This window comes from Schistocerca gregaria, chromosome 6 (assembly GCF_023897955.1).
Source record: "Schistocerca gregaria isolate iqSchGreg1 chromosome 6, iqSchGreg1.2, whole genome shotgun sequence".
In the NCBI taxonomy this organism is placed as follows: Eukaryota; Metazoa; Arthropoda; class Insecta; order Orthoptera; family Acrididae; genus Schistocerca; species Schistocerca gregaria.
Window position 1 is genome coordinate 478,884,826 of NC_064925.1, and position 24,509 is coordinate 478,909,334.

The 24,509-nt window shown below is 38.4% G+C and overlaps 1 protein-coding gene across 2 annotated transcripts in view; it reads left to right on the plus strand.

Moving 5' to 3' along the window:
• The window catches only part of LOC126278670 (TBC1 domain family member 23), a 224,873-nt gene that overhangs the window by 145,474 nt on the left and 54,890 nt on the right, over positions 1-24,509 (plus strand). For both annotated transcript variants that reach the window (XM_049978909.1, XM_049978908.1), the window contains exon 10: positions 15,245-15,414. In XM_049978909.1, coding sequence (XP_049834866.1) covers positions 15,245-15,414 — 170 coding nt within the window. The remainder of the gene's footprint in view (positions 1-15,244; positions 15,415-24,509) is intronic.

Sequence of the window (24,509 nt, forward strand, 5' to 3'; positions counted from 1 at the left end):
CTTTGATCATGCCCATTACACATACATGAAGTATACTTTCTGCCATTAATACATATAAAATTCCTTCAAAAAATTCATAAACATAAAATACTTATGTCTCTAGGGTAGCATTCTTTTAAACTTAACTAACAATGCCTCATGTAGTATAGGTTTAGTATTTCTATCTCGGTTGTCGTTATTGTTAGTACTATTATTATTATTACTATTATTATTATTTTACGAGATAGACATTTGATTATTATTTCATACTCGGGCATCTTCTAGTATCATATCGATTGAATCGACCACATCATAGTCAGGGACATTTATAAGTTTCTCACGTATATGAATAGGTAAAGTTCCTTTAAAAATGTGTATCACTTCTCTATCTGAAATAGGATCACTCCAGCACCTTGTTTTATTAATGTATGTCTCGAAATACTGTATTAATGAACCTCATTTACTATTATAAAATTCTGGTTGATACACCTCCTTTCGTAGTCTGTCTTGTTTTCTACTCGACCAGTATTTCGCTAAGAAAAGTTGTTCATACTCTGTGAATGTATTACAATTCTCACTCCTCCTGCTGCAGCCCACAGTGCTGCTTCACCTGTCATCTTGGACACAATACATTGAAGTCTATCATATTCAGACCAACTGCAAGGAAAAATACGATTAAAATCGTTGATGAAAATTTTTGGATGGATGTCTTCTTTTTCAGTCAAAAATGTAGGAAACTGTCAGCTTTTGAATATGCTTGTCTAAACCTTTAAAGACAAGTACCCCTTTTGGACAAAAGTGTCATTTTTATTTCCATAACAGTCACAAAATTTATCGGGTGTATTCCCAAAACATTTACGTTTTACTTTACTACAGGATTTATTATTCCTAAACCTGTCTTCAGAATTGTTTTTTTTTTTAGTCAGTACATTCTGTGAAGATTTTTGTTTTAATTCTGACAATTTACAATTTGTTTCACTTTGCCAATTAAGTAATTCTTCAGTTACTTTATCTTTAATAGCCTGAAACTCAGTAGTAAATAACTTGATAAGTTCATCATTTGCCATCTGTTTTTCCTTAACTACCTCAGCTTGTTTCAACTCAAGAGTGGTATTGACTTTCTCTTCGATTTCCTTATTTTTAACTTCTATTCACTCAGATAGATCATCATCTAATTTTTTAGTTTGGTCCTTTAAATATTTAATCTATGCTCTTGCAGGTGTTTATTTTGAATTCTGACGTCTTTTTAAACAGATCCTCAATTTGCACATTAGCCTTCAAGTAACTGCTTTCTCAGTTACAGATTTCATCTGACAAATCACTATGCCCCTTCACATTTATTCTCCATCTCATTAATTATATCCATAAATTCGGTTGTTAGGTTAGTCATATCCATGGAAACTTATTTCTAACTCACTAAATTTAGTATTTAATCGTTCTTTGCACTCTACTTTTAAGTTATCGAATTTCTCATTTAATTATCTAGTATCATCTTTAAGTGACTGAACTTATTCTCATATTTTTCATTGAGTAAACCCATTTTGGTGTCGAATTTTTCAGTTTGGAATCAAATTTCAGAACCAAACTTATCATTTAAATATCACATATTCTCAGTTAATTGATGTTGCGTACTCGCCATGAATTTAATAATATCATCATCTTTAAACTCTGTAACATTTGATGTAAGATTTACACTTTCCTGTGTAACTTTGGTAGTTATAGGCTCCTGTATACTACACTACTGGCCATTAAAATTGCTACACCAAGAAGAAATGCAGGTGATAAACGGGTATTCATTGGACAAATATTTTATATTAGAACTGAAATGTGATTACATTTTCACACAACTTGGGTGCATAGATCCTGCGAAATCAGTACCTAGAACAACCATCTCTGGCCATAATAATGGCTTTGATACGCCTTGGCATTGAGTCGAACAGAGCTTGGATGGCGTGTACAGGTACAGCTGCCCATGCAGCTTCAACACGATACCACATTTCATCAAGAGTAGTGACTGGCGTATTGTGACGAGCCAGTTGCTCGGCCACCATTGACTAGGCGTTTTCAATTGGTGAGAGATCTGTAGAATGTGCCGGCCAGGGCAGCAGTTGAACATTTTCTGTATCCAGAAAGGCCCGTACAGGACCTGCAACATGCAGTCGTGCATTATCCTGCTGAAATGTAGGGTTTCACAGGGATCAAAAAGAAGGATGGAGCCACAGGTCATAACACATCTGAAATGTAATGTGCACTGTTCAAAGTGCTGTCAATGCGAACAAGAGGTGACCGAGACGTGTATCCAATGGCACCCCATACCATCACGCCGGGTGATACGCCAGTATGGCAATGATGAATCATGCTTCCAACGTGCGTTCACCGCGATATCGCCAAACACGGATGCGACCATTATGTTGCCGTAAACAGAACCTGGATTCATCCGAAAAAATGACGTTTTGCCATTCGCACACCCAGGTTCGTTGTTGAGTACACCGTCGCAGGCACTCCTGTCTGTGATACAGCGTCAAGGGTAACCGCAGCCATGGTCTCCTAGCTGATAATCCATGCTGCTGCAAACGTCATCGAACTGTTCGTGCAGATGGTGGTTGTCTTGCAAACGTCCCCATCTGTTGACTCAGGGATTGAGACGTGACTGCATGATCCATTACAGCTAAGTGGATAAGATGCCTGTCACCTTGACTTGCAGTGATACAAGGCCATTGGGATCCAGCACGGCATTTTGTATTACCCTCCTGAACCCACCGATTCCATATTCTGCTAACAGTCATTGGATCTTGACAAACGTGAGCAGCAATGTCGCGATACAATAAACCGCAATCGCGATAGGCTACAATCTGGCCTTCATCAAAGTCGGAAACATGATGGTACGCATTTCTCCTCCTTACATGAGGCATCACAACAGTGTTTCACCAGGCAACGCTGGTCAACTGCTGTTTGTGTATAAGAAATCGATTAGAAATTTTCCTCATGTCAGCACATTGTAGGTGTCGCCACTGGCGCCATCCTTGTGTGAATGCTCTGAAAAGCTAATCATTTGCATATCACAGCTCTTTTTCCTGTCGGTTAAATTTTGCATCTGTAGCATGTCATCCTTGTGGTGCAGCAATTTTAATTGTCAGTAGTGTATTTCTACTTGTATTTGGGTCTGCTTCTACTGTCACCTCTACATCAATGATATTAGTGTCACTTAAATTATGTGATTGCTGTCCTACATTTATTACATTTGGGACTCTTTCACCAAGATATTCCTTACTCAAATTATGAGATTGCTGGTCCATAATAGGTTCCCTATTTACCTCCTCATGAGGATTATATCCACTTTCAGTCCCCTCACTTGTCACTTCCAAACTCTTGAGTTGCATTATCTCGGCTCTCTTTGTTCGGGTGTACATTTTTCCTAATATCTTTATACACAGGTAAAATATCAATATCAACTCAAAATATACTTCCACCAACTGTAGAAGTGTTCTTTTATACTGTGTCTACCCTACTTGTACCTGCGAGTATATCACGTTAGCTGTGAATACTTATCGTTTCCAAGTGTCTAAGTTCATGCCTTGGGCCTGAAGTTGTTAATATATCCTTTTCAAGTCCCAAGTTGTGCCGACAATATACCGATGCCTCTTCTTTAGTCTTTTTCTTCTTCTTGTTTATCTCAGCTTCTTGAGATCTCCTGTGAAGAGACGTGATACAACAAGTTCCGTAGTGGTGTAGGACAATCAATGAAGTTACACAGCAGTTAATAATTTAACTTTTGAAACTGCCAGTTTATTGGCATTTATGGAAAGAAAAACACTCTCATACTCTCATGCGGTTAGCAAACTTTGTGTAACATTTTGTGTGTGTAATGAGCCTTAGGGCTACATCGTAAATTGTTGTAATGAATTAATTAAGCTGCTTTACACAGTTGCTAGACAACGTAATCAACAAGGTGATATGTGTCTCAATTAAAACTTAACCACGATATTTTGAATATAATAGGCTAAATGACTCTTTTGTAATAATGTATTGTGTGTATCTCACATAAAGTTTAAATGAAACTGGATTTACACTCCATTCGAGTCAAGATCACAAAATAAAATTCACCACATAGGTCAGTGAACTGTACATGCGCACTTTTAGCACTCTGATAACTCTTCTCAGAGTAAAAGCTGCTCATAAATTCACACTTTTTTATGCATACAAAATTCAAAACACCTTTATATTAAACAAATAAATTATGGCATGTAATTACTACTTAAACATTTCTGATTCTGAATAAACTTCAAGAACTTATATTTCATAATCAATAAAATTTTATTGCCTGAGGGAAATTATTAGTTTGCTAAAACGGATTCAGATTACAGTCAACTCGTGTCTGGATGATGTCACGAATCAACACTTGCTTGGGATGAACAAATTACTTGTACTGAAAAATACTGTCCGTTGAGTAATTTACTAACTTTTATAACAAATTTGGTGCCCCTTGCGTCACTATAATGGGCAGTCTTGAAGTCCAGATGCAATATATGCTAAAGCTTATTAGCTGCAGCCAATTCAGTAGCCCAAAGCGAGAGAGAGAGAGAGAGAGAGAGAGAGAGAGAGAGAGAGAGCAAAATTGTATATTAAATTTAATGACTGTTACAGGACTGCCACAGAATGAGAGATATATTTTGCGTGAACAAAAAGGATAATGTCAAACAGTGAAAAATTCAGGATGGAATGTAACAATATTATGAAAAGGAAAGTTGCTACTCACCATATAGCAGAGATGCCAAATCGCAGATAGGTACAACAAAAAGACTGTCACAATAATACAAGCTTTTGCCCTATAAGGCCTTTGCCGAAACTAGATGACACACACACACACACACACACACACACACACACACACACACACACATACATGCGCATGACTGCTCCCTCTGTACAGAGCACTGCAACAAAATGGTTTTCTTGTTTTAAGGAGGATCATGTTCACATTAGTATCTATCCATATTCCGGAAGACCTTCAGGAGTTGATGAAGATCATTTAAACACATTATTCCACAGTAATCACATCAGCGTACTCAAGAACTGGCAGAGGTGATGAACTGTGATCATTCCACCATCATGCATCATTTTCATGCAGTGGGGAAGGTTCAAAAATTGGGTGTATGTGTACCTCGTGCTGTAAGCCAAAATCACAAAATTCAGTGGTAGGCCATAAATGCATCTTTGCTTGCCTGTCATAAATTAGCACATGAATAACACTGATCTGTCCTGTCCTGTATCACTATGAGAAATGGTGCCTTTATGCTAACATGAGGAAAAGAAAGGAATAGTTGAGTCCAAACAAAGCAGCAAATCCCCGTACAAAGACCTGCATGCATCCATGAAAGATAATATTGTGCTTCTGGTCAAACAGCAATGGTCCTCGAGGTGTAACCATCACGGTTGACATTTACTGTCAACAACTGAGATATCTTGCAGATGCAATACAAGACCAGCAATCAGGAAGACTGAGTGAAATGATGCTACTCCATGATAACACCCGCCCACTTTCTCCTAAACTGACAAAAAAAAAAAAAAGAAAACTATAACAGGAGTTAGGTTGGGAAGTCATTCTGCACCCACCTTATTCACCTGAGCTTGTACCCTCAGATTTTCACCTTTTTCACACTCTGTTGAACAACTCTCAAGGAACTTCATTTCCATAGGAAAATGCACTCTGAACATGGCATAACAAGTTCTTCACCTCAGAGCCATGTGATTTCTACAATCGCAGAATCGAAAAGTTACCCCAGCATGACAGACTGTTCTAAATAGTGAAGGAGAATATAGTATTGATGATTAAAGTCCCTGTTATGTGTATTTGTTGTATGACAACGAAGCTTTCGCAGTGGCGCAGTTGTATAAAACATTCTCGGACTTCTTGCGATGTATCTGTAGCGTTTATTAAATTTATGGAAAAACACTATGAACTTAAGCACCATCCTAATAATTTGAAGTATACAGTCGCAAGTTACCTTATTGGTACATGGCTCTAGCAGTCCCAGAGGTAGGGACCAGCAAGATCTGTCATGTCTACAATGTAATGACTGTCGACCAGCATACCAAAAATGTTGGCCATACAAAAATACAGAAATGTAGCAGAGAAATATAGCAATGTACAATAACAGGCTATAATAATAATTTTGTATAGTGCAGGTCAATCTCTTTGCTGTTACTGGTGTTAGAAAAATTAATATACTCACATAAAAAAAAGTTTTGCATCGCCCCGGTTCCCAGAACTTCTGAAGATAGACTTTGACCATGGATATAGTATCACAGACACAGTCTCTTTGACTGTTGAGAGGTGTCACTAAACCCACACAAAGATGTAAACAACCATTTTTGAGCACTGCCTCTTAGACGGAGGGGGTCCGACAGCCAATCAGTTCCAGTCATTCCACCATGTACACAGTTACTGTTGTCTGTAGTTCAACCATGCCTAGATAGTCAGTACTGTGGTTCCATCGCGTCCACATTGTCACTTTGAGCCAGGAAGGGCTCTCAACAAGGGAAGTGTCCAGGCGTCTCGGAGTGAACCAAAATGATGTTGTTCGGACATGGAGGAGATACAGAGAGACAAGGAACTGTTGATGACATGCCTCGCTCAGGCCACTTGAGGGCTACTACTGCAGTGGATGATCTCTTCCTACAAATTATGGCTCGGAGGAACTCTGACACAACCACGATGAATAATGCTTTTCGTGCAGCCACAGGACGGCATGTTACGACTGAAGCTGTGCGCAATGGACTGCATGATGGGCAACTTCACTCCCGACGTCCATGGCGAGGTCCATCTTTGCAACCACGACACCATGCAGTGCAGTACAGATGGACCCAACAACATGTCAAATGGACTGCTCAGGATTGGCATCATGTTCTCTTCACTCATGATGAGTGTCGCATATGCCTTCAATCAGACAATCATCGGAGACATGTTTGGAGGCAACCTGGTCAGGCGGAATGCCTTAGACACACTGTCCAGTGAATGCAGCAAGGCAAAGGTTTCCTGATGTTTTGGGGTGTCATTATGTGGGGCCGACATACGCCGCTGGTGGTCCTGGAAGGTGACATAATAATGGCTGTACGATACGTTAATGCCATCCGACCGATGGTGCAACCATATTGGCAGCATATTGGCCAGTCATTCGTCTTCACGAACGACAATTCGCGCCCCCATCTTGCACATCTTGTGAATTACTTCCTTCAGGATAAGAATGTCACTTGACTGGAGTGGCGAGCATGGGGTCCATACATGAACCCAATCAAACATGCCTGGGATAGACTGAAAAGGGCTGTTTATGGATGACGTGATCCACGAACCACTCTGAGGGATCTACACTGAATCACCGTTGAGGAGTGGAACAATCTGGACCAACAGTGCCTTGATGAACTTGTGGATAGTATGCCATGATGAATACAGACACGCATCAATGCAAGAGGATGTGCTACTGGGTATTAAAGGTACTGGTGTTACAGCAATCTGAACCACTACCTCTGAAGGTCTCGCTGTATGGTGGTACAACATGCAATGTGTGCTTTTCATGAGCAATGAAAAGGGCGGAAATGATGATTATGTTGACCTCTACTCCAATTTTCTGTAGAGGTTCTAGAACTCTCGGAACCGAGGTGATGCAAAACTTGTTTTGATATGTGTATTTGAACTTTTAAGTGGAATGGGAACAGAAAGTAATCATTATGTGATTTGAGATGAGAGGTTAGCTGCAGTGTTTGAGTAATATAAGTTTGAAGCATCACTTCTTTCCTTTGTTTCTTACATTTTTGTTCCATTTAGTCATACAGGCCCTTCCTTATTACTTACAGTTCCAAGAGTGCCTCGGACAACATTCCACATCGCAATTGCTATTTGGGAGTTTTTGGCTATGGAGGGCCCTTATGTATTTTTGAAAATGTGCATGAAAAGTGGGATTGTGATTTTCTTTGTCTTCTACTTACAGTTTTATTTTTGTTGCATGGGAGATGATTATTCTCTTTGTAATCCTTTATTTGAAACCTATTTTTCCTGTGTTTTGGATATTGATAGGAAAGGCAATATTAAAGTAACGACAAATCATGTCAACAAATATCTTTATTTGCATGCCCATCTTCCACAGCAGATTTTAAAATCAGTTATTATTGGTTCCTTCATCTTAAGCTTAGTACAATTAATTAAAGAGAATGTCACACTTCATGAATTTTGCTTTTACTTGCAAAGCATCTTCTGTGGTCATTATGTCAACAAATGTTTTGTTTTCTCATGAGCATCATCCTCATTAAACAACTCATGCTTCGCCACTGAACATGATGGGTGGGTGGGAAGGTGGGTGGGTGCGTAGGTGGGCTCGCACAGGGTGGCAGTTTTTCTTGAACATCTGGAATTCTCAGAGAATTAAATTTTACCTGGAAAATTAAAGTGTGTTAATCATATGAATATAATTGCATATAAGTTATTTGATGTTTAAAAACTGTGGTTAAAGTGCTGCTTATGCCTGGCATATAGCTCAGCTGAGAGGAAAGGAAAGTCGTTATTGTGTATGCTTGGTACGCTGCCCTCCCCCACTCACCACTAATTTGTGTGTGTGTGTGTGTGTGTGTGTGTGTGTGTGTGTGTGTGTGTGTGTGTATTCCCTACTTCAGAAAGACCTTTTGGCCGAATGCTTGAATGAATAACGTCTCTTCATTGTGCCTGTCTGCGACTCAACAGCTGTTCTATACTATGACTAGCAGTCTATTCTTTTGATAGTATAGTCAAACTATAACATTGATAACTTGGGTACTATTAGGACATCCATCAGTTTTAGCTCATTGTAGAACCTTTCCCTCAACCCTTTTGCCTTTATTACTTATGGTACCCTTAGAGAGTTTGACCAACAGGGTGGCGACCATGGAGAGAGGTCTGATCAGAGTGAGTGGCATCAGGGTGGATGGTGTGCAAAGAAACACCCATGCTGGTGACCATGCTAAAAAGGCCATCCCACAGGTAGAAAAGATCATTTTGATACAGAGGTTTACAACCCTATGGCATTTGTGTCTTTGGTCACACCATAGGTTATAAAGCAGGCAAGGAGAAATGGAAGTGGACAGCCCCCTCGCCAGTTCTTGATTTGCTGCAAAACTGACAGAGAACCTCTTGCAACAATGAAACCACTGTTTTTTGCTTAAAATATTGAGTATAGCTTCAGAGAAGTTGCTGCAGTACAGAAAGTGAGAAATGCTCTTTATTGTAAAGATGACACATCGAGTTGAGGTGGCTGCATTGGCAGAGGGTGGTACATAAAAAGAGTGAGGGGCTGTGAATAGGGAGGAGGAGGTAGGGTAGAAACTGTGGGATGGAAGGTGTGGGGATCATAGGTTACAATAGGTTGAGACTAGTTTGATTTTGGGAGTGAAGAATGTGTTTTAAGGACAACTCCTGTCTGTGCTTTCAGCAGCAAATTGAATAAGAAGGTAGGGAAGTGTGCAAAGAGAAAGAAAGTCTTGTTGCTAGGTAGTTCGCATGCTAGGGGTGTGGGCCAACTTCTGCAGGATGAATTAGGATCAGAATACCAGGTCACAAGTTTCTTCGAACCTAGTGCTGGACTGGGGCAGGTTACGAGGATTTAGGTTCACTATGTAGAGGCTTTACTAAGGAAGATACCGTGGTTATTGTGGGTGGGCCGGGCAACAGTATTGACAGAGATCCGGGGCACAGCATAGAGTGTGACCTGGCAAATATTGCATCGGCGTCGAGTCATACCAGTGTTAGGTTTGTGTCGGTTCTGGAGCGCCACGACCGGCCTCATTTGAGCTCTTCTGTCAGGAGAGTTAATTTGGAGTTGGAATGGCTACTTGGATCGTATGTGGGGTCACACATTGGTGTGGTTCCTGTTGATTCACTCTGTAGGTGGGACTATACTAGACATGGCCTACACCTCAACAAGAAGGGGAAGGGTAAACTGGCTGGGCTGATAGCAGGAAATTTAATGGGGGGAGGAACTACATCTCGTGGTAGTAACTCTTTTTTTAGTATAAGATCAGTGTCCAGTGGGAAACTCAGCCAGGCAAGTACTAAAGATGTTAAAAAAGTTAAAGATACTCACAAAAGTAAAATGAAAAATGTTAGTATATTTCATCAAAATATTGGGGGATTGAAGAATAAAATTGATGGGTTCCGTACAGTAAATGGCACAACTCCAGTAATAAATATAGACTTTCAACAGAAGTCTGTAGCTAAGGTACAATTTTCAAAATTTTTTGGTGTGTCCATTGATGAGAGGTTAAACTGGAAGCAACACATTGATGGTCTGCTGAAACGTCGTGAGTTCGGCTACGTATGCTATTAGAGTTATTGCAAATTTTGGTGATAAGAATCTCAGTAAATTAGCTTACTATGCCTACTTTCATTCACTGCTTTCGTATGGTATCATATTCTGGGGTAATTCATCGATGAGTAGAAAAGTATTCATTGCTCAAAAACGTGTAATCAGAATAATTGCTGGAACCCACCCACGGTCATCTTGCAGACATCTATTTAAGGATCTAGGGATCCTCACAGTATATATATTCACTTATGAAATTTGTTGTTAATAATCCAGCCCAGTTCAAAAGTAATAGCAGTGTGTATAGCTATAACACCAGGAGAAAGGATGATCTTCACTATGCGGGGTTAAATCTGACTTTGGCACAGAAGGGGGTAAATTATGCTGCCACAAAAGTCTTTGGTCACCTACCAAACAGCATCAAAAGCCTGACAGATAGTCAACCAACATTTAAAAATAAATTAAAAGAATTTCTAGATGACAACTCCTTCTACTCATTGGCTGAATTTTTAGATATAAATTAAGGGAGGGGAAAAAAACTAACTTAAGCATTAGTGTCATGCAATATTTTGTGTAATGTAATATGTTGTACAGACATCTTTCATTAACCTGACACGTTCCACATCATTACGAAGTGTCGTATTCATGATCTATGGAACAAGTATTAATCTTATCTAATCTAATCTAATCGATAAGCTGGTGGTGTAGGGGAGGATCCATATGGCCTGGGTTGTGAAACGCATTGAAATAAAGCATGTTATGTTCAGCTGCATGTTGTGCCACAGAGTGGTCTTCTTTACTCTTGCCCACTGTTTGGCAGTAGCCGTTCACGCTGGTGGTAGTCATACCAGTATAAAAGGTGTGCAATGATTGCAGATCAATCTGGAGCTTCCATTCTTAGAAATGGATCTTTGTTGATTAAAACAATGAACGATAACCACTCACAGGCACTTCAGGTCTTTGACAAGCTCGGGGATGTATCAGTGGCCATCTCTCCTCATAAACACTAAAGGTGCCATCTTTCACCAGGGCCTAATGCTAAAGACAGATGAGTAACTGCATATTAACCTAGAGCAGTGTGGAGACCATTTTGTTCGTCGCTTGCAAAGAGGGCCTAAGGATAATTGGGTGAACTCTGGACCTCTCATCATAGATTATCTGAGAAAGTTAAGGTCATGTTTTATAGGTGTGATGTCAAGCCCTATTTTTCTCCTATGAGATTTTTTGAAACTGCACAGAATACCAGATTCCTTATTTGGCAACAGGTTCAGTTTGCAAGATGCCAAGGAGTAGGTTGAATGACTCAACCAATTGACATGCAAAACACACTTCAACAATGATGACAAGATCTCAAACCCCAACTCCTGCTCCTGCCCCCATGTCATTGTCTGGCTCTCAGTTGTGGAAGAAAGCATCAGCTCCCTCAACCCCAAAATCTGCAGTTCTGGTGGTAACCACCCCATTGGTACAGCAGGATATGCCTCGTCCTTCTCCGTCATAAACAGGGTAGAAGACACCTGACGAGGTGTCCCCTCCCTGGATGAACAGGAGAGCAGTCTACCAGCAGGCAGTGGCTGTCAGAGCCACAGGCTGCAAGTCATAGAAAAGAATGAACCTATTCCGTCCCTGAAGCAAAGACAGGAAAATCCTTGCAGAAACTGAAGCCTCACAGGGAAGAGAGAAAAATCAAAAGTGAAACCAACATCTGTTGCTCCGATCAATCTGGCCCCTTCAGAGGTTGAGCTTATGAATACCAATGGAGAACCACACACTCAAGTGGAGCAGCAAAGTAATTTGTACTTGCATTTCCCCATTGTTGCTTTCTCAGAACCCTATTTGACATTCGTTCAATGAAGCAGTAACTGCTGCTGTCGCCACCTTGCTGAACTCTTGTCACTTAGTGGCTACTTTTTCTGCAGCTGGCATGGCTCTTCAGAAGACCTGGATCACAGAAACCCAACTCCCTACCATTAAAACCTAAAAATCATAGTGTAAAAATGACATTAATGCTGAGAGAGTATTTGGAGAATTCCGCACACTCATACACTCTAAAACTTTCCTTGAACAAGTGCCACTAACCACTGCATTAGAAGCTGTGGCTGTTTATTTCCACCTGTAAGTTAGGATAACAATATCTAACATCTATCCACTCCCAGCAGATCTACATGATATCGCAGATTGGTGGAGCTAGTGGAACAGCTGCCTCTACCCCCTGTCGTACTGAGGGCTTTGCTGCAACTGCGACATCAGATTCTGAAAACCTTGAATATAGAATGGCTGGCTACCATGACCCTCAAGCAGAGAACAATCAAGGGTAAGAACAATAAAGGGGACCACCAAGGTGTGACGTACTTCTCTCCAAGCCTCTCGGAAGGATACCATTGTACTGTGCTGACTATGTATCAGTCACCAGACTTAAACAAGTTCCTTTTGCGTCAAGAGGACTCTCCTCAATGCGGTTGTGGTAGTGATCTCATTATAACCCATATTCTCATAGAGTATGCTCTGCTGGCTGATACGAGATGAGCCACACAGTTGCCTACCTCCCTCACCCAGATACGTGCTGACGATAGGATAGCAGCTAACAAAGTCAAGCATTTTCTTAGGGAAAGTAGGATTTTATAATAAAATTTAATGCTTCTTAACACTTGGTCACAAGGGTGGATGTGGAGAAGTGTCTCTCACTGAGCTTGTGCCTGAGTGGCTACCAGCTACTTTTTACCTCTGCACTGTCTTACATTTTTAATTTTTTATTTGTGTATGCATCTTATTTATCTAACATTTGAAGCTAATTGACTCTCTGATCCATACAGTCTTCATTTTCTCACCTCATTTTAGTAGTACTGACTATAACGACCCTTCTTAGAGTCTCCTTCAGTGACTGGCTATAGTTTTCAGCTTCCTGTATTTTATCTCACTTTTAACAGTCATTCTTAGCTACTGTCATGCAAATTTTCAACCATAATGTCAAGGTCACAAACACTGTAACTGTCAATTCTCTTTTTCTTCTTCCACATCATTTTACAAGAATTTCCTATGCAGCAAGAGACTGGCAACCAAGTTGTTTAGTCCCTTTAAACTCATCATCATCATCTGTAACAACAACCACCATGTGTGCCTACAAATTAATGCAGTACCTCACAGTTATCTTTACTTAATTTTGCTTCAGTTACCAATTTTACACTATTACATAATATAGCATGTGATAGATGCTAAAATGTAGTCTTTTAGTAATTGTTGCCCCACTATTCTTGGATATGTCATTTATATTTCCTTGAAATTTCATATTGTCTTCGCTATTTTCCAATTTTCATGGATAGTGTATTGTTCCCTTGCTAACCAGTGGCAGATACAGAAAAACTTCAAGGAGGGAGCTCGAAAGATATCTTGAGCTACCCTTACTTTTACTGTAATAAAAAATAATCAAGTCACATGCAAATTTTATCAAGGTTTTATTTAAACTGATTACACATGTATACAAGACAATGCCATCTTATGATATTAAGAAACTACAATTGTGGTTCTCTTCCTTAAATGATGAATTCTATGCGCCTATTCTTCCTGGAAAATTGGTTAATTACATTGTTGATAGGACAATCAATGTCAGGCTGAGTGTTCAACAGAGCTAAGCTATTAAGTCGATCCTCCTCCAATGTTGACCTCAGCCATGTCTTTGGATGCTTCAGTGTTGAAAAACTTCTTTCAACTGTAGCAATAGGTGCAGGGAGACAAGCAGATATTTTGTACAGCATGGGCAAAGTAGGATAGTCAGATCTAGTACAAACAGACAACACTTGCATAACAGAATCACAATCATTAAGGGCATTTATGCCCTTTTGCTTGTGTTGAAGAATCTCCCCCATTAGTCTCTTATTAATCACAAAACAGTAGAATATTCACAACTTTTTCCGAACAAATGCCAGACAGAATACGTGTCGAGGTCAATAGAATGGCTGCTACTTTTCTCATAAGTATGTCTTAGCTATCTCTCTGCCAGACAGAAACATAAAATATGATGATGCGGACGCGCATGCTACATAGGAAAGTACAACTACTACTCGATAACTCGATTCCATCGAGTCGACTGACAAACGAATAGTGTGTAGTGTGCGGGCTGACTGGCAGGGGCGGCACGGGTGGCAATGTGGAGGGTCCCCACAAGAGGGGAAGGGGGGGGGGGCGGAGGGTGACCGCCGCGTGCCATCCTTATATATCTGCCACTAAAACACTTTTGTTAGCATCAAATTTCTCTTCTATCTATTTCTCTTCTATCTGTCCTAATTATAGACCAAAAGCAGTGAAATTTTGCTCTGCAGATAATGCCATGGAACTCACAGTATATTTTATAAATTTTGCAGCCCTGTCGCGTTCATTGTTAAGCCGTTTGTTGCTAAAACCAACAAAAACTGTCAAACAATGGAAAATCTAGGGTGAGACTGCAGTTTGTGTGTGTGTGTGTGTGTGTGTGTGTGTGTGTGTGTGTGTGTGTCTTTTGTTGAGGAAGGCCTTAATGGCCGAAAGCTTTAATTGTGAGAATCTTTTTGTTGTGCCTAACTGCGAATCAGCATCTCTGCTATTTGGTGAGTAAAAACCTGTCAGAGTGTTTGGGTGTTACAAAGTAGTTTCAGACTTAAATTTTGACCACCTATGGTTAAGATAAATATTTGGAACTGATGCATGATTAGTTTCAGATCGAATACTCTGTCACTAGAAATTTCACCTACGTGCCATCATGTTTCCGCACTCAACTTCTCCACCCATCACTTATCTCCCTTACTTTTGTGCTTTACATTATATCTGTGTCACAAAAGTTTCTTTTATTATCCTGTTCAAAAATGGGCTTTCTGTTTTCACTGTAGGCCTGTAATATATCATGTAACTTAAATCCAGTGTACCAAGAAAATAACAAATTGACATGTGTGACTTTCTTTGTTTTCTAGTGCTGCCATGAAGACCAAATCCGCAGAAATGAAGGGGAAGCTTTTTGAGTATATTGTAAACCCAACAGGGAGTAATTCTGTCGACAGACATGTGAGCAGTAATGATAAGTTGGGCAAGCGCTATCGTAATGTTGCCCCTGTTTTCTGCATTGATGATGAGCAAGATGGAGGTATGTGCACAGCTGATAATCAGATGAGTGATAATTTTTAATTTTTTTTTTTTTTGCCTATGTATTGCAGTTAGACATATGTCATTTGTCTATAGTAGTGGATGCAGTTATGGCCAAAATGTGCCCAATGTGTTTTACTGGTCAGATATAAAAAGAAAAAAAAAGAAAAGACAAAAAATGCAAACTCCTGAAATTAAAATACATAAGGCATATCTTTCTAAGCATCCTGTAACAACTTATAAGTTGACATGTGTGACTTTCTTTGTTTTCTAGTGCATTAGCCGTAAAAAAAAAATATTGTCTTGTTTCACCATAATTTCGTTAAGAAAATTTTAAAGGGACCTGTCAAAATAAACAGTTGTTTGTGAAGATAAATATAAGGAAAAGATAATGAATACAGTATCTCTCTTCAGATCTAACTTAAAAGAAAACACACACACAAACATACCTATGTTGGTCCAACTTACCACATTGTCCTCGCATTTCATCTTGAGTAGGTAAGTGATAATATATCAGATGAAATCAGCAAAAGAAGAAAGGAGATGCATGGGGGGGGGGGGGGGGGGGATGTGGTTGAGAGTTGGTAAGGAAAGACAGAAAGGGAATAGGATAGGACAGTGGTACTGGTGAGCTTGTTCTGGAGCAGGTATGGGTCATTGTGTGTATTATGCACTAAAGGTTGGAAGTGGTTTCAGAGATAAAACAGAGTAAGAGAGGGGGAGGGAGAGAGAGAGAGAGAGAGAGAGAGAGAGAGAGAGAGAGAGAGAGAGAGAGAGAGAGAGCCTGAAAAATATAACAGAGTGAGTGTAGCTTGATGGGGTGAGTTTGGGCTTGGGGAATGTGGTAAAAGTGGTAGGAGCTAGTGGAGATTGAGGCCAGGAGGATTTGAGGTTTAAAGGGTGTGTTATAAGGACAACTTTCATCTGCTCAATTCAGAGAAGCTGTTATTAGCATGGAGTAGGTGGAGGAGTAGGAGGAGATGCAGCTGGAATGGATTGTGAAGCAGTCATTGCAGTTGAGCCTCTTGTGCCTAACAGCATATACCTCTGGTTGGTTAACTCTTTCTTTGGCCACTGTTTGGTTGCAAGCATTTGTTCAGATGCACATTTGGTTGTTGGTCGTGCCCACATAAAGGGTTGTGCAAAAGTTGTAGTATGGCTGCCATATGCTGCTGCTTTCACAGGTTGCCTTGCCACTTATTGTGGGACTGGATTAGGATATGTTGGGTGAGTGCATGTTCCACAAGTGTCTTCTACAGGGATATCACTCATATGATAATGATGTGGCATAAGAATGGATCAAGATGTTTTGTAGACTGTGTGTGCGACAAAATACCACTCTGGGATTTTTCTCATTTCTCATAATAGTATGTAGCTTTGCCATTTTGGGGCAGAATTGAGTAAGGGAGAAGTGCTCCTTTGCAGCTTGTTTGTGGGTTGTCATTAGAAGATTAGGTGCATAAGGCACAGGAGATCTGTTTGGAAAGTAGATTTGGTAGGTAGTGCCTGTCTGTGAAGACCTTCAGTATTTTGGGCGAGGGATCGCTCATCACTGCACATGTGCTGCCTGTGAGTAGTCAGACTTCTGGATTGTATGGGAGAAAATTTTTAGTTTGGAAGATATGTTAGGTACCAGAACGGAGGTACTGTTGATCATTGGTGGACTTGATGTTCCTAGAGATTTTATGGAACTTTCAGAGAGGTGAATAATGTCAGTGTCAGGAATATGGCACACTAGGCTGAGGAGGACTAGATAAAGCTGATGTGATAGAGGATGTAGAGGCTGCAGACAATTGAGGATAGTGTGTCTTAGACCTGGGTCCAGCTCAGGAAGATATCACCAATGAATTTCAACTAGACCAGGGGTTTATGGCCTTAGGTATGCTAGGTAGGTTTCCTCTCCATGTTTATTTTGTGTCAGTGATAATGTATCAACTTGACATTTTGGCGTTTCCTTGTTCCCATTTGAAGGTTAAGTCTCAATGAAACAGTTACTAATAGTTAGTTAATTTATATTTGGGTAACTGATAATTATTTGATATTTAAATTGGATCTTAACCTTTTGCATAAGTCAGGGACTTACGTATCACCTTAAAATGACCATTCATTCCCTTGGAAAGAACGGATATCCTAGATGTGATGTCAGGCAGTAACAGTTTATCCACAGATATCACATTTCCTGACCCTTTTGCCCAACAAATTATTTTGAAAACTGCATTTTGGAAAGATCTTTAATGCAGTGAGTAAATTAATATACATATTTTTGTTGTGCAAAAGTGTAAATATGGAAGTCATTGGTTATGGAACTTTAGCTTTACAAACACACAAATCAACATGGCATCTGTTCATTTTGCTTCTATCAAATCCATGGATAGTGTAGTAGGGGCTAATCATATAGACAAGCGATAAAGACGGTTTGACTTGCATCTTCCCAGTATGGTACTTTATCGTCCATTTTTGTACAAAGCTTATACAACTAGAATATGTTTTGATTCTTCCCTGTGTCATACTGTGATGTGTTCATATGTTTTAGCACTGGTGATAGCTACACTGTGGTTGAAATGTAGACCTACAATAAACAGATTAACCTAAAATGTTTGCATTTAAACAGATTATTAAAGATTAATTTGTGTACGTTTTCTCAACGTTGGAGTTCAGGTTCAGGCTCTGAGTGGGACAGTTGAATGAATTCACCTGATTTTGTTTGAAAGAGTGATGATGTGTTATACACACAAACTCTGATTTCAAACATTACACGTCATTGGATGAGAAACGAAATGATCGATGGCATTTATTGTCCAGGGGTTCGGCCACTGTAGTGCAAGTCTTTTTAGTTGACGCCACTTTGGCAACTTGCGTGTCAGTGATGAAGAGAATGATGATGGACACACAACACCCACTCTCCTGCCGGGAATCAAACCCGGGCCCTCTTGTGTGGTAGTCGGTAAAGTTACTATGTGCTAGGGATGCGAACTATCATTGGATGAATATTCTAATGTGGGAGATAATTTTAGAAATTTGGTTATGTAGTGAAAAAATGTCTGTAATATTTGTATCTTAAAGGCCAGTAGCCAAATGAGCAGTGTATTCTTCATTAGGCTCTTTCTAGAAAGCCAGCCGCTATTTAACTTCCATTGATTTCAAATTAACCAAAATGCTCTGTTTGAAAATACTACACCTGATAATAAGCCACCAATTCATATATGAAGGTATTTATACTACCATGGATGTAACATGCTGTTTCTGGTTTTGCCACATGATCAGTGTAAATACATAGATTTTCTGCTGATAAGTTCAAGAAGGGATTGAGTGATAGGACATATTTTGGGACATTAAGGGATCGCCAATTTAGTATTGGCGCTGAGTGTGTTAGAGCTACATCAAACCAGTCTTTGGACTGAAGTTCATATTAACAACTAAACAACAAGCCTGAATTTGAATATTCATTCACCTATGCTTCAAAAATGTGCTGTGAAATGCTTGTTAGCAAGAACTGACAATGCTTTTTTTCTGTATCTTTTTCTTGATAATTTATTTTCCAATGCATCAATAAGTTGAAAACTTTTAACAGCCAGATGTGGACAGTGTGGCGTATCTTACACATATTACCATTGATTTTTCTCACTTTTTTTCTTATTTTGATGTGTGAACATTTCTGCTGAATAACTTGTTGCAATTTAGTGAGATACTGCTGTATATTGGTGCCAAACAGGATATAAAATGTATTAAATATGAAATCAAGAGGCTGGTCAGTAAGCCAAAAATTGACTATTGTAGGACTTGCCTCAAAGACACAGCGCTAACAGCATGAATAAAAAGTGCAACACTTTATTACTAAAGTACTTATCTTAAAGTAGTTATCTTATTTGAACACAGTTTCAGACCAGAGTCTGCAAAGAAATCATGGATTACTCAAGGAATAAAGGTATAATGTAAAACAAAATGAAAACTGTATCAGTAAGTCAGAAAAGGTTCTGAAGTTGATGCTACAGCACAGTACAAGACATACTGCATAGTATTCAAGATAGTAATATGAACATCAAAGCAAATGCATTAGAAGAAAAAGATAACATTACATTTATCATTTTCCATGGATCCCTTGGAGAGGAGTCCCTGGGAGGTGGAAAGAGTCAAAGGTTATATATATATATATATATATATATATATATATATATATATATATATATATATATATATATAAATCAGATACATGGATATAGTACAATTCTAATGCAGACAGAGTTATGAGCTATAATCCTTGTGAAGATATTCATCGATGGAATAGAAGAGTTGGCCAACAGGAAGTTTTTTAATTCACTCTGAAACCAGTCTTTATCACTTACAAGACCTTTGACATGCTCTGGTAAGTTATTGAATATATGAGTACCCATGTATTTGACTCCTTTTTTTGTACTGATGTTAAGCTTTTATAGGCCTTACACAAATTGTTTTTGGTTCTGGTATTATAATCATGTTTTGCACTATTTTGTGTAAAAAGAGACATGTTGGAAATGACAAAGGATAGCAGTGAGTATATGTACTGAGCAGTAGTAGTTAGAATACCAAGTTTCTTAAAGAGGTCTCTGCATGATAATCTAGGACTGACACCAGGTATAATTCTATTGACTCGTTTCTGAATTTTGAAAATGTTCTCTTTGTGTGAGGAGTTACCCCAAAAGATGATTCCATAACTCATTCGTTAATGGTAGTAGGTCAAATAAACTAACTTCTTCATTTCTAAATCACCTATTTCTGCTGTCATGCATACTGCAAATGAACTAAGGCATTTCATTAAGTCTAGAGTGTGAGTTTTCCAATCCAGGTTGTGGTCAGTTTGTAGCCCTAAAAATTTGACACTGTCTACAGCTGTAATTTCGTTGTTTGAATACATTATACTTATAGGGTCAGGTATTCTTTGTGAGGTTCTAAACTGTATGTACTAGGTCTTGTCAAAATTAAGTGACAATCCATTTACTGTAAACCACCCATTGATACTTACAAATATTACGCATCAAACCAGTCTCTGGACTGAAGACCACAACAACAACAACAACAACAGCTGATTGCTCGGTGAGATCGTGGATACTGTTTTTTTATACCAATACTTGTATCATCTGCAAATAAGACAAAATTTGCGTTTTGTGACATCGCATATTAATATATAATAGGAACAACAAGGACCTAAAATAGAGCCCTGGAGCACCCCTTGTCTCATGGTTTCATATTTTGAATGACTATTTTTATGTGTTAAGCCTGATACACACACACTCTGTTCCTGTTAAAAAGATAGGATGAGAACCATGAGCCAGCTACTCCTGTTAGCCCATAATATTTTAACTTTTGTATAAGGATATCATGCTTAACACAATCGAAAGCTTTAGCCAGATCACAGAATATTCCAAGTGGTAATAACTTTTGATTTCTAATTCTAATATATCATCTGTTAAAGTGAATATAGCTTGATCATTTGATAATCCTTTCTGAAATCCAAACTGATTGTGAATGAGAATATTTTTCTGTACTAATTGTTTATAAAGTCTATTGTACATAAGCCTTTCAAATACTTCCGAAAATATTGCCAATAATGAAATGGGATGGAAGTTTTCCACTAATGATTTGTCTCCTTTTTTGTGTAATGGTTTGACAATAGCATATTTAAGCCTATCTGTAAAAGTACCACTGTGGAGGGATTCATTACATAAGTAACTCAGTATGTCACAAAGTTCTGAGGAACAACATTTAATTATGGTAGCTCTGATTTCATCATAGCCACTGGAACATTTGTTTTTAAGAGAACTAATAATATTAGAAATCTCTTTCGGTGAGGTAGGATATAGGTGAATTTTTTCAAACTTCTGCGGAAATCCATTTTTTAAATTTTTGAAGCTGTCTTCTGAGGAACTGTGCAAGCTTACGTTGTCTGCTACTGAAAGGAAAAAGTTGTTGAAAGTGTCTGCAATTTTGGAGGTATCTCTAATCAACTCATTACTTACATTTAACATAATTTCCTCATTTGCCTGATTAGTTTTTCCTGTTTCACTTTTTAGTATGTTCCATGTAGTTTTTATCCTGTTATTAGATTTTACAATATAATTTGTAATGTGATTTAGCTCTGTAGCCATCATTTTCCCTTGACATTAAGTACAGTCTTCTTTTTGTTTTACAAGATACTTTTATTCCATTTGTAATCCAATGTTTTGAAACATTTAATCTGTTTTCTTTGATTGATTTCTTAGGGCAGAGTTTTCAATGTGACCTATGACTGTATTAGAGAAACAGTTATATTCTTCATTTATCCTGGGTGAATTGTATACATTCACTAGGTAACAAAATAAAGACAAGATGGGATATAGTGCAGGAGGAAATTGGTGAAACCACACATGAAGAATGGCAAATAGCATTAAGAGTAAACAACACATTGGTAACAGATGTGTGCAATGTTGCAAAACTTTTTAACAAACATTTCATAACTTTTATTGAAAAGATGGGGTTGTCAGTTTCATTATATGCTACTAAAGGAATACCTCGGACCAGAAGTACGCGTAACTTCACTAACATAAATATGAACCTTACTACCCAAGCAGAAGTAATGTCCGTCATAAAAAATTTTAAAGTCAGAATATTCTAATGGTTGTGGTAAAGTATCAACAAAATGTGCTTCTGAGTTTAGTAACATATTAAGCTGTCTGTGTAACCAGTTGTTTATCACTGGAAAATTTTCTGAATGATTGAAATATGGTGAAGTTAAGCCTTTGTTTAAGAAAGGAGATACAGGAATAGTGTCCAGTTTCTGTCCAGCAGTCTCAAAAATTTTGAAAAAGTATTATACAGTTAGCTTCTTAACCATCTGACAACAAATAATATGTTGTCCAAGTCTCAGTTCAGATTTCTAAAGGGCTTTAATATTTAGAATGCTTTCTACGCATTCAGTGAAAATGTACTTATTAACACTAAAATACAGGTTACTAGTATAGTTTGTGATCTGTTAAAGGCATTTGACTGTGTAAATCACAGTATCCTTTTAAGCAAATTAGAATATTATTGTGTAACAGGAAGTGCTGCAAAATGATTCAATTCCTGTACCTCTGGCAGAAAACAAAGGGTGTCATTAGGAAACACACATGAATTAGGCTATCAGGCATCATCAAATTGGGGGCTGATTACATGTGGTGTCCCACAAGGTCCCATCTGAAGGCTGCTGCTTTTTCTTGTGTATATAAATGACATTCAATCAGTAACATTACCAGAAGCCAAGTTTGTTTTGTTTGCAGTTGATACAAACATTGCAGTAATCTAGTGTAGTCTTAAAAATATTGGTTAATGAAATTTTCATGGACATTAATACTTGGTTCCTAGGTAATACTTTGCCTTTTTAATTGCAAACATTTAGGTTAGGCTTTACCATGACTGTTATTGACATTAAATGAAACTACAAGGTTACTGTTACCAGTCATGGATGATTTGGCCCCTTTTTTTGTGTAATGGTTTGACAGTAGCATATTGAAGCCTATCTGTAAAAGTACCACTGTGGAGGGATTCATTACGTAAGTTACTCAGTATGTCACAAAGTTCTCAGGAGCAAAAGTTCATTATGGTAGTGCTGATTTCATCATAACCACTGGAACATTTGTTTTTAAGAGTGACTGGTAACAGTAAAGTTGTTGTTTCGTTCAATGTCAATAACAGTCAGGGTAATGCCTAACCAAAATGTTCGCATTTAAAGTTAATCTGCCCTGTCAATCAATCAAGACTATTTTTGAGAAAACAGTGACTGGTAACAGTAAACTTGTTTCATTTAATTCTTTGTCACTGAAATTGGCATGTGGGGGGGGGGGGGGGGGGCGCAGACGACACTATTATGTGCAGTGTAGTTCAGAACTTGTAAGAGGTTTCCCACCAGTATGTGCCTAAAATATGATGACAAACAGATAGAAGAAGTGGACAGTGTTAAATTCTTGAAATTGCAACTTGATAATAAATTCATCTGGGAGGAGGACTCCACAGAACTGCTGAAACACCTAAACAATTCTGTTTGCAATCCGACTGTGTTCAGACATAGGGGATATAGAAATGAAAAAGCTGACATATAATGCTTACTTTCAATCCATAATGTCATATGAGGTTATTCTTTGGGTTAACTCATCAAGCCAAGGTAATGTTTTCTGGGTACAAAAATTTGTAATAAGAATTATTTGTGGTGTGAACTCAATAACATCCTGCAGAGGCTGTTAAGGTACCTTGAGATATCAACTACTACTTCCCAATATATATCCCTTAATGAAATTTTTCAAAAGAGCAGCTCATTTTATGGAATCGATACTAGAAATAAGAATGATCTTCAGAAAGATTTAAAGTCACTTTGGTCCAAAAGGGTGTCTATTACTCAGGAACACATATTTTCAATAATTTGCCAGCAGCCATAAAAAGTTCAACTATCAATAAAGTTCAGTTTAAGAGGAGCATGATGGTTTATTGTTGACCAACTCCTGCTACTCCATTGATGAATTTCTTAGAAGTGTGTGTGTGTGTGTGTGTGTGTGTGTGTGTGTGTGTATACAATCTGACTTATGTACAAATTCAATGCAATAATGCAGTCAATGTAAATAAGTGTTGTAAAATGTTCGTTGTATTCAGTGGTTATCACTTCGTCAATGAAAATGAGTTAAATTTTTTTTTTCTTCACTCATTTCATATTCTTGATGATCATTCCACTTGTGATTTGTGGAAGGTACATTAGCGTATTTGTTTTTCATTGTAAATATTTATTTTGTGTTCTTGTTCTTCTGACACATTCTACATTCTAGAGGATCTCCTCACTATGGATCAATTGAAAAGAAAAGCTCATCTATTGTAATATAATCTGTAGAGGAGAAATGAACAGCTAAAGTCCTTGACATTGACAGAATTCAGATCACACTGTTTTATCGACATCCAGTTGATTTCTCTCCCAGCACGTTCACGCTCAAATGATGTCATTAAATTTAAGTTGGATGCTTCAGCTTTGAATTCATATTTGCATCTCTTACCACCATTTCCATGATCATTTCTATGTGATCCTCTGTTGTTATGTATTGATTTCCAAACTTGCCTTTCCTT